Source organism: Geotrypetes seraphini, chromosome 19 (assembly GCF_902459505.1).
Source record: "Geotrypetes seraphini chromosome 19, aGeoSer1.1, whole genome shotgun sequence".
In the NCBI taxonomy this organism is placed as follows: Eukaryota; Metazoa; Chordata; class Amphibia; order Gymnophiona; family Dermophiidae; genus Geotrypetes; species Geotrypetes seraphini.
Window position 1 is genome coordinate 32,753,848 of NC_047102.1, and position 18,179 is coordinate 32,772,026.

Here is an 18,179-nt window from a genome sequence, read left to right on the forward strand (position 1 = left end):
CCTCTTTGCTTTTTCCCTTCCCCATTTTATAAGATGATGAAACCTTTGCCGTCTTCCTTATGTATCCTATGTTGTCTCCCTTGTTATCATACTTGTTCGTGTTAGCTCCCCAGGTTTTAGATGAATTTTTTTAATGTAAACCGCTTAGGATTGTTTTAAGCGATATATCAAACTGAAATAAACTTGAAACTTTCATTTGCACACACTAGATGGAAGTTAAAACTCCCAAACCAATAGCCAAATGTAATCCACCCAAAATGAGAGCTAAGACTAGATTACAAACCTGGAGGAAAAAGACCTTGAGCAGTTCTTGAACTCAATACGAATGAACAACTTTTAATCGTCGGTCAAAAAGCCTTCAGTCGTGCTGTGAATACTTCATAACCATCAAAGGAAATCTGATTGTATTAAATATTACTCTATCATGTTAGATGCTGTTATGCACACAAGGAGGCTTATCTGCTGGCACTTGATGGAGCCATCTGTTTCGCTATTGAAAGCTTCCTCAGAAGGGACTATCCAGCATAAGACATATTGTTGGTATACTGAGCCCTAACCCTCAGCTATGTTATAGTTAGGCTTTTTAGGTGACTGAGGGCTGGATTTTCAAAAAAGACACCTGAATTGAGCCTACGGTACCTAACTTATGTGTTTTAATTCGTTTTAAGTGGCACAATAATTGATCACACCATAAAAAACAATTAAAAATGGATTTTAAAAAATAAGTTGCTGCTAGGCACCCTCTGGGGACTGGCGCCTGAATCCATAGTGCCTAGGACTGCCGAAGCCTGGAACTGCACATGTTTAGGGGCAGCACCAGATTTTGGTGCCACTAGGCACTGCTAGCTGTGATTCTACAAGGGCCCTAGATGGAAGAAATGTAGACTGGAAAAGCCTGGCTTACATTTCCGGTAGCTGCGATTCTGTAAGCAGCGCCTGGCCGTGACACTTTCTAGGCACCTACAGCATCAGATGCTGCTTAGAGAATCAGCCTCTGAAGGTTTTTTGACCTACGATTGAAAGTTTTTAGGTATGTCTGATCATTCGCATTGAGTGCATTGACTACCAGTGAGGGTTTTTTTTCTCTCTATTTGAGCCATAGAGATTTGTAATCTCGAGGATCTTAGCTCCCATTTTGGGTGAGCTGTCATTTACAATGACATAGGAAATGGCACCGATTAGTGAATTCTATAAAAGGTACATGCGCCTTATAGAATCGCACCAAGCGCCAGAGCATGTCATAACTTTTAGGCACACCCATTTTGGCTAAGGAAAGCCAAGCCTAAATACCCGCATCAAGCATATTCTATAACAGTGTGCATACATTTTAGGAGTGCCTAAGATCCACCCTTACACCTCCCCTGGCTATGCCCCCTATTCAAATTCACACGCTAGAACTGACATGCGCCTACCACATTGTGTGCATAACTTCTAATTGTCAGTTACGAAATGTGAATTGCCAATTATTGGTGCTAATTAGGCTGTGTACATAAATTGGCTGTGTGCCCTGATTTGCACACACCACATAAGGTGCCATATACAGAATTGGGGGGTTTGTGTTTTTCCATTTGCTGAATACTAGTGCACACTTTCTCTCCTGAGAGTGTGCATGAGCACAAACCGTTGTACACACGTTAACCATTGTGCATTCATGCACATACCCCAACATTCCTCCCATAATGACAAAATATTTATTTATTTTAAAATTTATATACTGTATAAAACTAAACAGTTTCAACATCAATATTCATAAGAGTAAAATACACGGACATCAAAGTTGCTTTTGGACATACTTGGACTTCCAGAAAGCGTTCGACAAAGTTCCACACGAAAGACTTCTCAGGAAACTATAAGCCATGGAATAGAGGGAGATATACAAAGATGGATAGGCAAATGGATGGAAAACAGAAAGCAGAGAGTGGGCATAAATAGGAAGTTCTCTGACTGGGAGAAAGTGACTAGTGGTGTACCCCAGGGCTTGGTACTTGGGCCGATCCTATTTAATATTTATATCAATGACCTGGAAGAAGGAACATCCAGTGAGATCATCAACTTTGCAGACGACACAAAGCTATGCCGGGCAATCAGATCACAGGAGGATAGCGAGGAACTCCAGAGCGACTTGTGTCAGTTAGAGAAATGGGCAGAGAAATGGCAGACGAAGTTCAACATGGAGAAATGCAAAGTAATGCATTTAGGCAGTAAGAATAAGGAACACGAGTATAGAATGTCAGGTGCAACTTTGGGTAAGAGCGAACAAGAAAAGGACCTGGGTGTACTGATAGATAGGACCCTGAAGCCATCAGCACAATGTGCGGCAGCAGCAAAGAAAGCAAATAGAATGTTGGGCATGATAAAGAAAGGAATCACGAGTAGATCGGAGAAAGTTATACTGCCGCTTTATAGAGCAAGGGTCAGACCCCACTTGGAATACTGCGTCCAAAATTGGTCTCCCAACCTAAAGAAGGATATAAAACTGCTGGAGAGAGTGCAGAGGCGAGCAACAAAGCTAGTAATGGGTATGGAGAAACTGGAATACGAGGATCGACTTATGAGACTGGGATTGTTCTCCCTTGAGAAGAAGAGACTGCGAGGGGATATGATCGAGACCTTCAAAATACTGAAAGGAATCGACAAAATAGAGCAGAAAAAACAATTTACATTGTCCGATTTGACATGGACAAGAGGACACGGGATGAAGCTGAGGGGAGACAAGTTCAGGACAAATATCAGGAAGTTCTGCTTCACGCAGAGAGTGGTGGACACCTGGAATGCTCTCCCCGACGAGGTTATTGCGGAATCGACCTTCCTAGGATTTAAAAGCAAACTAGATGCACATCTCCTTATGAGGGGCATAGAAGGATATGGGTGACTACAAATTATGCCAGGTGTACACCTGGGAGGGCCTCCGCGTGTGCAGATCGCCAGACTTGATGGACCGTAGGTCTGATCCGGAGATGGCACTTCTTATGTTCTTATGATTACATCAGTCCCCTCCTTATTATACTGTGCATAATACAAGTTCTACTGTAATAAAAATATTTTCAAAGTTTTTTGAACCCAACTCTGTCTGCACACATCTCCAACTGACACGATAGACTATTCCACATTTTCAACCCTGCAAAACAGAAAGTGGACCCTCTTGTGTCAGCATACTTTGGCTGCACAACTACATCCACCAACATAGTGTTTCTGATCTTAATGATCTATTTGGATGATAAACACTCATTATCTGTTTAAAATAAGATAGTATTGGATGATACAAGGTTTTATGAACAATGGATATCATTTTATATTGATCCCTAAAAATCACTGGTTACCAATGTAGCTGCCGCAACTCAGCTGAATAAAGCATACATTCTCATAAATGACACTGGAAAAGATACAACATGAAAATTTTCCCACAGACCAGATCTATTCATTGTTGTTCTGGATTGGTAATTATGACATACTAAAAAAAAAAAAAAAAAAAAAAATCTGTGTCATTCTATCAAGATGCTTCAGTGTTTATGGCTAGTTAGTTAGTGCCATCAACTCGTGCTCGAGTCCTAGCGGCTTGATCAAGTTTTGTGCTAGTCTGGTAAGGTCCTCCAGCATCATCCCCATGCTGTTTTCAATGTCCAGCCATCTGATTGCAGATCACCCTCTTTGCCTGGTTCCTTCGATCTTCCCAAACATAATGTCCTTCTCCTATGAACTTTCTCTTCTGACAGTGTGACCAACATAAGACAGTCATAACTTCATCATTTGGGCTTCAAGTGACATAGCTGGTTTGATCTCTTCCAGAATCAATTTGTTAGTTTTTCTGGCAGTCCACGGACCACATTAAATTCTTCTCCAGCACCAAAACTCAAAAGAGTCGATCTACTTTCTTTCTTGTTTCCATAGTGTCCAGCTTTCGCATCCGTAATTGACCACTGAGAAAATGAGTGTGTGGACAAGTCTGATCTTCATTTGGAGTGTTATTTCCTTGTCTTTGAATACTTTGTCAAGAGCCTTCATTGAAGACCAACCCAGTGCTGTTCTGTGGAGTATTTCTTCCCTGCCAGTTGCTTCTTGTTTACAAAAGAGCCCAGGACAACTTCTATTTTAGTATCTTCAAGTTCAAAATATTAATTTTCCCTGTTCATGATCTTGTTTAGTTCTAATCCCATATTATTACTTTCAGCTTTGACTTTTCTCAATAAATATAGCATGTCTTCTTTGCCATTGGTGATGAGCATTGTATCTTCTGCATAGCACAGGTTGTTTATATTTTGGTCACAAACTTTGAAATCAATGCTCTCTTCTTCCAAATTTGCTTTTCTGAAGATGGGTTCACTGCAAAGGTTGAGCAGGTGAGATGACAAGATGCATCTTTGCCCGACGTCACGCTTTATTGTAAACCAATCAGTGTTGCCATATTCTGTTCTCACTGCAGCTTCTTGATTTTTGTAGAGGCTCTTTATCAGCTGAGTAATGTGTTTGGGTATTCCCATTTGTGCTAGAGTTCTCCATAGTTTATCGTGATCCACACAGTCAAACGTTTTGATGTAGTTGAAGAAGCAAAAGTATAGGGGGTTTTGGTATTCTTTGCTCTTCAAATATCCACCTAACATTGGCAATAATATCTCTTGTTCCTTGACCTTTTCTGAAACCAGCCTGAACTTCAGGTAGTTCTTGCTCAATATATGATTGTAGCCTTCATTGTATTATTTTCAGCAATATTTTGCTGGTGTCTGGAATTAATGCAATTGTTCTGTAGTTGCTACACCTTTCTTCGGTATAGGTATAAACAGACATCTTCTCCAATCAGTTTGTCATGTTTTTCCTTCCAAATCTGTTGTTTATATGTTTATATGTCAGTGTTTATAAGTTTTGTAATTAAACAATTATAATTGTTTGAATGATTGATTTCATGTATTTCTATTCCACTCATAAAATTCAAAGCAGAGTATAAATGCACATACATAATAAGTAACAATACACGTACAAAACGCAAATCAGTTCAAATATCAAAATCACCATTTAAAATCTCATATTTTCCTAGCTCTAAAATATTGCTGAAATAGATAAATCTTTAGACCTTTTCTAAAAATCTTTCATAGATTGAATTTTCAGCAATTCTAATGCAATGCATTCAAGGAACACAAAAAATGGTTGACCGATACTTTTCCAGCCGTATCATTTGAACTGAAGGAACAATAATTAGTGGATCTTGGACAGATTTTAATGCTTGACGGTCAGTTGACAAATCTTCATATTTGAGGCTAATATTACTGAGATGTCACCTATCAAGATCTTATAAATTAACAACAGGATCTTAAAACTAATTCTATACTCAATAGGCAATCAGTGTAACAATTCAATCTCTCAGGGAGCTCCAATTTTTCATGTATCCTTTACCCATGGAACTTAAATTAGTATGTAACTTGTTTATGTAACTTTTCTATTTTAGGCTCCTCATTATTCGCTGACTGTCCAGCCTTCTTTCAATGTGAACCGCCTAGAAGTCGCCTGACTATGGCGGTATAGAAAAATAAAGTTATTATTATTATTATTATAATGATTAGCATGAAGTTGCATTTTGAAGGGCTTGTAATGCTTTCATCAAATGTTTCAACATTCCAATATACAATCCATACCAATAGTCGAACAGTGGACCAATTGTACTTTGGACAACAGTACGAAAGTTCTCACTAGTTAAAAAACTAACATTCTGTACTATTCTAAGTTTAGCAAAAACAGATTATATAACTTTTAAAGTTTGTTTGTTTGTTTTTTTTAGTTAATCCAAAATCCATCCAGCATTACCCCTAAATTCCTAGCACATGACAAAGTAGGGATAACCACATCCCCAACAATCACGTTGACCAGGATATCGTCTGACTGAAAAGGGGCCAGCAGGAGAATTTGTGTTTTAGCAATATTTAATTTAAGCTTAATCCCTCTTATCCACTGGTCGGCTGTTGCTAAGCACAAATGCAGCATGTCAAACCACTCCTTTATAGAATTACCTTTTTCTACAAAATACTGCACATCATTTGCATACAGCCTGAATTGGACTTCTAAACATAACGGTAACATAATAATGTTAAATAAAATAGCATAAAAAACATGAACCTTGTGGCACACCAATTGAACATCCAAACTCAGATGATCTCCGATTATCCCATGTAACACAAAAACTCCTGTTAGAGAAAAATGATCGAAACCATGTTAAAACAGTAACTTCCATACCTATCTCTTTCAGCCTATTCAATAAAATATCATGGTTGATTGTTTCAAAAGCTGCTGATACAACTAGTATCACTGAAAGGCAACATTTACCCTTGTCAAAATCCATTTTCACAGAACCAAGAAGAGAATTAAGAAGGGTTTCAATATCATGATAGGCACGGAAACCGAACAGATTTTTAACCAGTATATTATTCATTTCCAAATACGAAGCTATAATAATTGAGTAAACACTGCTCTTTCTATCACTTTAGCAAGAAAAGGGAGGGAAGAGACTGGTCTATATCGATGTCATAGTCCTTGTTCTTAATCAACTGTAAAGCTAAAGCTGTCTTCAATCTATCTGGTAAACAGTCTTCCTTTAATGAACCATTAATAATCCTCAAATAGACATCTGCAAATGGATCCTTCAATGATTTCAGAATTGATGGATGCAAAACATCAAGTTTACTATGGGAGTTTTTCACTCTATTAAACACACTCAATAATTGTTCTTATCTTAACGGCTCAAAGGTTTCCCATTTTTCATTCTCTGATACCAGATAAAACTTTTCCTGTGGTAAACAACAATTATGAAAAAGAAATACAATATTAACAACTTTGTCACGAAAACTCTGTGCAAATCCTTGACAGGAAATTGCACAGTCACTATTCTTAACAACAGGAGGATTAGACATCAATTGTTGAACTACCAAGAAGAGTTCCTTTGTATTAGAGGATGACTTTCCAATTATTTTGTTATATTTCTTCTTAACCTCACCTCCAATCTTATCATAAATATCTAACTGTTCCTTATAATTCTCTATAGTAGACCTAGGTAGACAACTTCTCCAATGCACTCTACATATTAGTGAGGTGAATGTCTGTGCTTTATAGCTGAATTCTGAATCTCTTCTTACTCCTACTTATGAACCATGTGTTAGAACATAAGAACTGCCATCTGCGAATCAGACCTTAGGTCCATCAAGTCCAGCGATCCGCTCACGCAGAGGCCCAGCAAGGTGTAACCTGGCGAAAACTTAGTCATCCGTATCCTTCTATGCATCTTTTGAGGAGATGTGCATTTAACTTGCCCTTAAATCCTAGAACGGTGGGTTCTGCAGCAACCTCCACCAGGAGAGCATTCCAGGTGTCCACCACCCGCTGCATGAAGGTGTCCCCCCTCAGCTTCAGTCCATGACCTCTTGTCCTGGTCACATTTGACATCGTAAATAACTTTTTATCCTGCTCTATCTTGTCGATTCCTTTTATTATTTTAAAAGTCTCAATCAGATCTCCTCGCAGTCTCCTCTTCTCAAGGGAGAATAGTCCCAGTTTTTTAAGTCGTTCTCTGTAGTTCAAGTTCTCCATACCTTTAACTAGCTTCGTTGCTCGCCTCTGCATCCTCTCCAGCAGTTTTATATCCTTCTTTAGTTAGGGAGACCATTGTTAGACCATTGGTCTGACCATTGCTCTATAAAGCGGCACTATGACCCTCTCCGATCTACTTGTGATTCCCTACTTGTGATTCAACATTCTATTTGCTTTCTTTGCTGCTGCCGCGCATTGTGCCAATGGTTTCAGGGTCCTATCTATCAGTACCCCCAGGTCCTTTTCTTGTTCGCTCTTTCCCAGAGTTGTACCTGACATTCTATACTCGTGCTCCTTGTTCTTTCTGCCCAAATGCATTACCTTGCATTTTTCCACATTAAACATAGTTTCTTGTCCTTCAGTAGGGTGGTAATAACCATTTCTGAATATTCTTTCTTGGCTAGTGCCATGCACTCAAGAGCCATGCTGTAAGGCCAAAGCAACCCAGATCTTTTAGAGCAATGGCCTATATGTGAGCAAATTCAAATACACCTGATGTTGGAGACATTCATCCACTTGTAGGTGTACTAGATCTGCATACCAAGGATGCCTGGGCCAATCTGGGGCCAAGAGGATCACCCTCCCTGGGTGAGATGCTATGCAAAGGATTACCAGGCCTATCAGGGGTTATGGAGGAAACATATGGCAGTCTGGACTTCGACCATGATTGCAACAGGGTGTACAGTGCTGCACTTCTGGTCTCATACCTTCGGCTGAAAAAAGAGGCATTTTTTTTGTTGCATGCCGTTGCCATCAGATCAAATGTCAGATACTCCCATAGAGAACTTGGAATACGAGGAACGACTTAAGAGACTGGGATTGTTCTCCCTTGAGAAAAGGAGACTGCGAGGGGATATGATTGAGACTTTCAAAATACTGAAAGGAATCGACAAGATAGAGCAGGAAAAAAAATTATTTACAAGGTCCAATGTAATATGAACAAGAGGACATGGATTGAAGCAGAGTGGGGACAAGTCCAGGACAGATATCAGGAAGTTCTGCTTCGCGCAGTGGGTGGTGGACGCCTGGAATGCTATCCCGGAGGAGGTTGTTGCGGAATCCACCGTTCTAGGATTCAAAAGCAAACTAGATGCACATCTCCTTATGAGAGGCATAGAAGGATATGGGTGACTAGAATTATGCCAGGTGTACGCCTGGCTGGGCCTCTGCGTGTGCGGATTGCCGGACTTGATGGACCGAAGGTCTGATCCGGAGATGGCAGTTCTTATGTTCTTATAAATCAAGGTCAGCTGAGAACACACACAGGCAATCAGGAACCTGGAGGGAAGGATGTTCCTCACAGAACAGGGAACTGAAGGCTAGGAGCTCTGTCTTACTGCCTTCTGCTAAGAAACCTCCAGTCCCACAGCACTGCCATGCTGATAAAACTTTGCTTTCCAGAGGCAAATTGGAAGGGAAAAGCTCCATGAGCAGGGCTGGCCAAACGCTGCTCCAGAGGTAAGCCTGTACCCAGCTTCAGAGAGTGAGGAGTCTCCTATAGAAGTAGAGGGATATCTCTGAGGAGAATGAAATGGACTGCAGCCCAGAAGCCCTAGATGATATGCCTGAATGCAGCATGAGTCAGTAAGATACTGTGTGGGGGAAGTTTGTTCTATAACAAATTTGTTCTATAACAATGGTCTAAAATACTTAAAGAAACATTTCTGTCCTTATGTGGGATTGTGACGTTTTTGTGGCCCACATAAACATAAACCTTGTTTATTTGGCTCGTGTCAGCCTTTAAGTTTGACATGCTTGCTCTACATACTTTGACCTTGACATATGTCAGATGTTGTTTATCAAAGTGATTGGAGAGTAATAGAAGGGAAAAGTCCTCACCAGGTATTGCAGCCAACCTTGATCTTGCTGCCAGACTTGTGGTAGACCTGATTATGCATGCATGGGCACTCTTCCTCAGGGATGCAGTCACCACTGCTATCAGTCACTAGTCCCTTAGGGCAAACACATCCAGAGATACACTCTGCGCTGTACTATTGGAAGAAGACAAAGAGGGTCATTTTATGATAGCATGCTTATGAAGGCACATTGGTGCATATATTGTGCTTATTTTATAATAGTTCAGTGAGCATATAATATCTGCGGAACATGAGAAGATATAAATAGTGTGAAGGTCACCAGTCAAAATGAAATTTTATGTCCCTGAGTAAAAAATATCCTCATCAAATGTACTAAACATTTATGAGTCAATCTTATAATGCCTCTGTATCACCTTAAGTATTGTGTGCAATTCTCACTGTATCTTAGAAAAAATATAGAAGAATTAGAAAAGGTTCAAAGAGTGATCAACATGATTAAAGAGATGGAATTCCTCTCATACAAGGAAAAGCTTAAGAAGTTAGGACTCTTCAGCTTGGAAAAGTAAAGGCTGAGGAGGAATTCAATAGGGGTCGACAAAATCATGAGTAGAGTAGAGCAGGTAAACCTGAATCAATTGTATACAGCAGACTCTCTGTTAACCGAACTCAAGCAACCAAAACTCTCAAGCAACCAGCATACAAAAAAAAAAAAAAAAATCAAAGAAATACTATAATACTTTAAATAAAAATGAAAATAAAATCAATTTCTGGTAGAAATTTAAGTGTAAACTTGGTACTCCACACCTGAGTGGGATCCGGAAGGTTCGCCCCCCACATTTCGCCCCCAGCAATTCGCCCCTCACATTTCGCCCCCCACATTTCGCCCCAGACACATTTCGCCCCCACACATTTCGCCCCCACACATTTCGCCCCCCGGATGTTTCGCCCCCATACATTTCGCCCCCACACATTTCGCCCCCACATTTCGCCCCCACACATTTCGCCCCCGTCTCGGAGCGCAAATCCTTACCTCGGAGCGCAAATCAGTCCAGCTACTGTTGTGAGCGCGAGAGAAGCCAAGGGGGATCGAGGCTTGGCCAAAGCGAGACAGCGTCCCGCGAGAGCTGTGCGCGAGCGAAGCCAAGGGGGGGAGGGAGTTGTGAGCGCGAGAGAAGCCAAGGGGGATCGAGGCTTGGCCAAAGCGAGACAGCGTCCCGCGAGAGCTGTGCGCGAGCGAAGCCAAGGGGGGGAGGGAGTCGAAGGCCAGAGCGAGACAGCGGAAAGGGATGAAGGGGGATCGGGGCTTGGGCCAGAGCGAGACAGCGGAAAGGGAACATGAGCTGTGCGCGAGCGAAGCCAAGGGGGGGTAGGGAGTCGAAGCCTGGGGATGAAGGGGGATCGGGGCTTGGGCCGAAAGGGAACATGAGCTGAGCGCGAGCGAAGCCAAGGGGGGGTAGGGAGTCGAAGCCTGGGGATGAAGGGGGATCGGGCCCAAGGCCAGAGCGAGACAGCGGAAAGGGATGAAGGGGGATCGGGGCTTGGGCCGAAAGGGAACATGAGCTGTGCGCGAGCGAAGCCAAGGGGGGTAGGGAGTCGAAGTCTGGGGATGAAGGGGGATCGGGCCCAAGGCCAGAGCGAGACAGCGGAAAGGGATGAAGGGGGATCGGGGCTTGGGCCGAAAGGGAACATGAGCTGTGCGCGAGCGAAGCCAAGGGGGGGTAGGGAGTCGAAGCCTGGGGATGAAGGGGGATCGGGGCTTGGGCCGAAAGGGAACATGAGCTGTGCGCGAGCGAAGCCAAGGGGGGGTAGGGAGTCGAAGTCTGGGGATGAAGGGGGATCGGGCCCAAGGCCAGAGCAGATTTGGAGTTGTTGCAGTTAGTTTCCTGCCTTGCTACAATCCCTCATGCCATGCTTGCCACACAATGTTTAACGTTCCATGTGTGCATGACACACATAGCACGGAGCTCTGGCCCAAGCCCCGATCCCCCTTCATCCCCAAACTTCGACTCCCTACCCCCCCTTGGCTTCTCTCGCGCTCACAACAGTAGCTGGACTGACCTACCCCCCCTTGGCTTCGCTCGCGCACAGCTCATGTTCCCTTTCCGCTGTCTCGCTCTGGCCCAAGTGCGCGATCCCCCTTCATCCCCAGACTTCGACTCCCTACCCCCCCTTGGCTTCGCTCGCGCTCACAACAGTAGCTGGACTGACCTACCCCCCCTAGGCTTCGCTCACGCACAGCTCTCGCGGGACGCTGTCTCGCTTTGGCCAGGTGCTCCTGCTTGGATAATCACTGGCGTGTATGGGGGGAGGGGAAAGTAGCCGTGTTCAGCACACACATCCCACCCTTCTCTAATACAGCTGTCTAATGCTGCAGTTGATTGCATCTCTCCAGAAGCCTCGATCCCCCTTGGCTTCTCTCGCGCTCACAACAGTAGCTGGACTGATTTGCGCTCCGAGGTAAGGATTTGCGCTCCGAGACGGGGGCGAAATGTGTGGGGGCGAAATGTGGGGGCAAAATGTGGGGGGGCGAAATGTGGGGGTGAAATGTGTGGGGGCGAAATGTGTGGGGGCGAAACATCCAGGGGGCGAAATGTGTGGGGGCGAAATGTGTGGGGGCGAAACATCCGGGGGGCGAAATGTGCGGGGGCGAAATGTGAGGGGCGAATTGCTGGGGGCGAAATGTGGGGGGCGAAACTTCCGTGAACCCACCTGAGTACACCCACGCTTTGCCTACCACATGTCCAGTAGTTTGTCTGGAACAGTTTATGGTATGGCATTATATGGAGTATAGTATTAGTTAGGCCTATTTTTAATAGTAACTCTCAAGCAACCAGAAACAACATTTATCCGGCATCTATCAATCCCTTTGGGTGCCAGTTAACTGAGTCTACTGTACTTTTTCAAAAATTACCAGGACTAGAGGACACTCTGAAGTTACATGTTAATATTGTCTCCTATTTTTTTAAGTGCTCCAGTGGTACATACAGCATGGTTGTTTTCACAATAGTTAATCTGATTTTAGCTGTCGTATAGTAATTTTAAGCAATTCAACATACTTCTTTCTAACTTTTTCCATCCATCTAATCTAACCAATTTCTGTTTTTATCCCACAGTTTTTACTTATGTTTCATTTTTTAACAAACTGTAAACCGAGTCGAGCTCCTTAGGGAGTAGATTCGGTCTATAAAATGAAGATTAGATTAGATTAGATTAGATTATATAGCAACACTTGCCCAAAGTCTTGCTGAGGTTGTGATTTTGAGCTTCTGCTGGAAGGAGGATTAGTCTAATGGTTCAAGCAGTGGCCTGGCAAAAGGGATCAATTCCCATTGCAGCTCACTTAGGGGCTCATTTTCAAAGCATTTAGACACACAAAATACCATAGAAACCTATGATACTTTGTGTTTTGAAAATGAGCCCCTTCATCTCCATTGACCCAGGTATCCAAAAAAAAAAAAATTGTGAACCCCTTAGGGACAGTAAATTAAATTGCTTTGATTGCATCACAGAAAGGTGATTTCTCAAATCCTTTCCCCTTTTTCATTTAACAGCTTAAGCTGAGGAACTTGTTGCTGGAGGAGGTGGTAACACCAGGTAGTGCATCTGATTTAAAGAAAGTTTGGACAAGTTTCTGAAGGAAAAGTCTAAATTGCTATCAGTGGCATAGTGAGGTTGAAAGGTGCCTGGGGTGGGTACGCCCCTCCCCTTCCCTTTTATCCATCCTCCACTCCTACACACTCCTTCCCCACCCTCTCCTGCTGTGTGCATGCCACTCCCCTTCCCTCATACCTCTGTAACATTCCTGGTGGGAGCAGCAACACCCAAGCTCTTCCTCTAACATCACTTCCTAGGCATGGATCCAAGAAGTGACATCAGAGGAAGAGCTGATGCAAGAGCAGCTTGGGGGTTGCTGCTCACACAAGGAACGTTACAGAAGTACGGGGGAAGGGAAGTGGTGCACGAACGCACAACACTGGGGCAGAGGGCAGAGAGAAGGGGTGGACTTCCCCCCTTGCCCCCCCACCTTACTATGCCACTGATTGCTATTAAGACAGACATGTGGAAAGCCACCATTTATCCCTGGGATTGGTAGCGTGGAATTTTGCTATTTGGGAGGATTATGCCAGGTTCCTGTAGAAAGCAAGATACTGGGCTAGATAGACCAGTATGGCTAGTCTTTTGTTATTTAATGTTCTTTTAAGCTTCTACAGCAGGTGCCACAGTTCTTGCAAAGTTTCAGGTAGTGCCTCGACTGAGTTTGCTTGACCGACAATTCACCCATCATGCTGTAGCTTACTTCATGGGATTACTATATGGTAGATCTGTGTTCTTAGACTCTCAAAGGCGGGAAAAGTGACTGGTCTCTGGTTAATCAGCATTGAACTTTTGAAGGTAGAAAAGTTTCTGGTTTCTGTCCAATTAATTTAACTCTTGGAAGTGGGGAAATTGTTTCTGTCCAATCAATTTAAGCAAGGAAAGATCATTGATCTTCAGTGCTGCTAAATTTATTATGTGTTTTGTTTCAAAATTTGTCCCTTTTGATTTTTAAATTTCAATTCTTCACTTCCCGACTTCCCTTCAACCCACTCAGCCATCCGTCACATCCAGACCCATGATACAAACTTACGCAGTCTGTGGCAGAGCTTTCGCAAGTCCCCTGACATTCTGAACCGGTGGTACCCATGGGGAGTAGAGAACAGTCAACATAGAACATAGGTTCAGGGCATTCTGAAAGTAAAAAGAAGGCAAACTAAGCCAATAGCAAGCATAAGAGAGAGAGAGAGCAATTCTATAAAGGGTGCTGAAAGCTGGGCACCAAACATCTATGTGCTAAGATAGTATTTTATAACGACAACTGGTTTGTCTACATTCCTTTATTTGCTGCCAACATTTAAGCACGATTACTTATAAAGCAAGTGTAAATGTTGGCACTTATGCAAAGAATTTTCAACATTTTTGTTTCACGCCTGCTGCTCAGGTTATACGTTCTGTCTCTGTACAGACAGAAAACATTACCCAAGCAGAGGGAGTGTTTCCATGTGCCAGCTGTCTTCAGCTTGAATCCCTCGTGAAGGAAATAAAGGAACTGAGAGAGGATGTGGCAAGACTGAGAAGCATCTGTGAGAATGAGAGGCCCATCGATGAAATGGTTCATGAGGTGTCAAAGATTTCCAGCAGTGGGGAAGAAGAGGCTGTGCTGAGGGAAGACAGCTGGACTCAGATTATGGAAACCTGCAAGATTGGTACTGCAACTCCACCCGCCCTTGAACTGAAGAACCGGTATGCTGCCCTGAAAGTAGAGGAGATGAGAGCATCCGAGGAAGAGGAAGGACCAAAGCTTGAAATCCCAAAAATTGCTGGATCCATGACCACTAGGAGGCGTAAGGTAGTGGTGGTTTCTGATTCCCTTCTGTGGGGGGTAAAGAAGCATCCATCTGCAGGCCAGACATGATAACCCGGGAGATATGCTGTCTGCCTGGTGCCAAAATCCAAGATGTTATGGAAAGATTGCAGAGACTCATCAAGCCTGATGACTATTATCCGATGCGGCTCATCCACATTGGCACTAATGATACTGCCAGGTATCCCTGCAAACATATCAAAAGTGACTTTGTGGCTCTGGGAGAGAAGTGAAACAGTCAGGTGCGCAGGTGGTATTCTCATCCATCCTCCCTGTCAAGGGTAAGGGCCAAGTCAGAGAAGCACACATCCTGGACATGAATGCATGGCTATGTGGATGGTGTCGTTGAGAGCATTTAGCCTCCTGGACCATGGGATGATTTTCCAAGGGCTGCTGAGCAGGGATGGTATCCATCTATCAAAGAAGGGAAGAAGTGTCTTTGCCGGCAGGCTGGCTAATCTACTGAAGAGGGCTTTAAACTAGAAGTGATGGAGCAGGGTGATCAAAGCTCCTGGGTGAGTATAAGCCTTCGGGTAAGTAAATCACTGAATACCTCTACACGGATGGGAAAAGGGGGCAATGTCTGGAAAGCAGTATATACTAATGCTTGAAGTATGGGAAACAACATTCTGGATCTAGAAGCTGTGATGGAAGAAGAGGGTTTGGATATAGTGGCGATCACGGGAACATGGTTCACGGAGAACCATGACTGGGATGTAGTTATACCGGGCTATAATCTGTTCAGGAAAGACAGAGTAGGAAGAAAAGCAGGGGGAATAGTTTTATGTTAAAGCCACACAATTGTAGGATCTACAGGGCACGGAAGAGGAACTGTAAATCAATTTGGAAAGTGGGAATGGCATATATATTTACATTGATATGATATACAGACCTCCTTCACAGACGGACAGTTCGGTGCTACTATAATGCTGCTGTAGCTGTAACAGATACCGGTCATAACATGAGTTAGTGAAATCTCTAGAAAAAGAAACATGGAATAACACATACCATTCTTTTGGATCCTCTTTCCAATGCAGTGCAGCATTCCTTTGTTGCATTTGCTGAATAAAAGATGAGAGAATAATATGTGAATAAACTGAATATTCTAGATATATCAATGCTTGGAGATACACTGTAATGTGCATTATCAATATCATTCTAGAACAAGGGTTCTCAATCCAGTCCTTGGAAACACCTAGCTAGTCAAATTTTCAGGAGGGCAGGGCAGGCAAACTAATCTCATGCAATTCATTCTGGGTATCCTGAAAACCTGACTGGCTATTTGTGTTCCGAGGACAGCGTTGAGAATAACCTGCTCTAGAACCATTTTTCTGTGGTTTCATGCACTGCTTTCAGAATATAATAATATGATAAAGATGTGGGTAACTGCACATTCATCCCATGACATTTTAAGGCAAAAGTTCAAGATTTCAACAGCCATTGAAGAAGGATACAAATCTCGAGAATGTGTAAATGTTGTTATTGTGCTTTTTGGTGGTAAAAGACTGGTAAAGTCTGACTCTTTGGACATTATATTTTACTGTAGGAGACATTACAAAATGAAAATTTTCCCTCTCATCATCCCCATGGTCCCCTTCACTGGTCAAGCGGGGGTCTGGTGGGCAAGAGCAATGGCCATTTGCTTTTGGTAGATGTGAATAGGCATGACTCCATCCTCAACAGAGTCCTACTAGACCACTTGGAAGGAGGGAGGGAGGCTGGAAGAAGGGACTTGGATCATGGGGAGGGGGTAGGGATGTCATTTCCAAACCTGTCACTGCTTTCAGTTACCAACAAATAATAAATTCTGGACATTCTGTGGTTTGAACCAATTGTATGTAATTTGCTGCTCTCCAGATTAAAAACAGACACACACATATGCATTCCTGCTGATGACCCCATAAAGGGAGTTGGTATAAGAAGCTGAAACCTAGGGAATATAAGAATAGCCATGCTGGATTAGACCAATGGTCCATCTAGCCAATTATCCTGCTTCGAACAGTAGCCAATCTAGGTCACAAGCACCTGGCAGAAATTCAAATGGTAGCAATATTCCATGTTACCAATCCCAGGGCAAGGAATGGCTTCTCCCATGTCTACCTCAATAGCAGATGATGGACTTTTCTTCCAGGAACTTGTCCAAATTTTTTTTTAAACCTAAATATGCTAATCACTGTAACCGCATCCTCTGGCAACGAGTTCCAGAGCTTCACAATTCACTGAATAAATAAATACTTCCTTCTATTTGTTTTAAAAGTATTACTATGTAACTTCATTGGGTGTCCCCTAGTCTTTGTACTTTTTGGAAAGAGTAAAAAATGGATTCCGTTTTACCCATTCTGTACCACTCAAGACTTTTCCAAGCTGAAGAGTCCTAACCTCTGTAGCCTTTCCTTACATGAGTCCATCCTCTTTATCATCTTGGTTGCCCTTTATTGATCCTTTTCGAGATATGGCAACCAGAACTGAATTCAGTACTCAAAGTTAGGTCACACCATGGAGCAATGCAGAGGCACTGTAATATTCTTGGTCTTATCTACCACCCCTTTTATACTAATTCCTAGCACCCTGTTTGCTTTTATGGCTGCCACCGCACACTGGGCAAAAGATTTCAGCATATTGTCACAATGATACCTAGATATTATTTGGGGGTGGGGGGTGCTAGACTCCTAAGTAATAATGAGTTAAATTACTCTTCCTAATGTGCATCACTTTTGCATTTCTCCACATGGGAGTGTGTGGCACAGTGGTTAGAGCTACAGCCTTGAGGTTGTGGGTTCAAATCCCTCGCTACTCCTTGTGATCCTGGGCAAGCCACACACTCTAATTCATAATGTTAACTTTTTTTTTTTGTTATGAAGTTAACATGCGAAATAAACTATAAAAATCCAATCACAATGGAAAAAGCCTAAATGAACAGAAAACCTCCCCTCTTCGGAACTTGAGCTCTCTCCAAGTTTTCCGCAAACATCTGAAAACCTGGCTTTTCTCAAAAAATGTAAGTCTCCCTCCAACTTAGGAATCAAGGAAACTCTTATATCTTGGCATCCCAAGTCCTCTAAATTTTCTTCACACTTCTACCTCTAACCCTCTGTTGTAGTTCCTTCCTATTTCTCCTACTGTAAACCACGTCGAGCTCTACGAACGTGGAGATGATGCGGTATACAAACCTAAGGATTAGATTAGATTAGATTAGAAAACAAACCAAAAGCATTTGTCCTGCACACATCCCTACCATTTAAAGATGTTTGCACAAGTAAAATTTGACAAAGTTAGGCAAAATGAAATTTAAGCATTATTTTCTCTGTAATGTTATTACCGTCTTATGAAGCATCATAAAAAGTTATAAATGTTTAGCTCCAATGTCCCAGAGTAATCAGGAGCTTGGAACCATC

The 18,179-nt window shown here is 42.7% G+C and overlaps 2 protein-coding genes across 2 annotated transcripts in view; both read right to left on the reverse strand.

Annotated features, from left to right (window-relative positions):
* Positions 1-18,179, reverse strand: part of LOC117352133 — a 1,164,809-nt gene that overhangs the window by 411,467 nt on the left and 735,163 nt on the right. The window lies entirely within an intron of this gene.
* The window catches only part of LOC117352124 (mucin-2-like), an 87,251-nt gene that overhangs the window by 38,000 nt on the left and 31,072 nt on the right, over positions 1-18,179 (reverse strand). The window contains exons 9-11 of the mRNA XM_033928268.1: positions 15,793-15,845; positions 14,011-14,111; positions 9,406-9,557 (exon numbers count right to left, since the gene is read on the reverse strand). Coding sequence (XP_033784159.1) covers positions 9,406-9,557; positions 14,011-14,111; positions 15,793-15,845 — 306 coding nt within the window. The remainder of the gene's footprint in view (positions 1-9,405; positions 9,558-14,010; positions 14,112-15,792; positions 15,846-18,179) is intronic.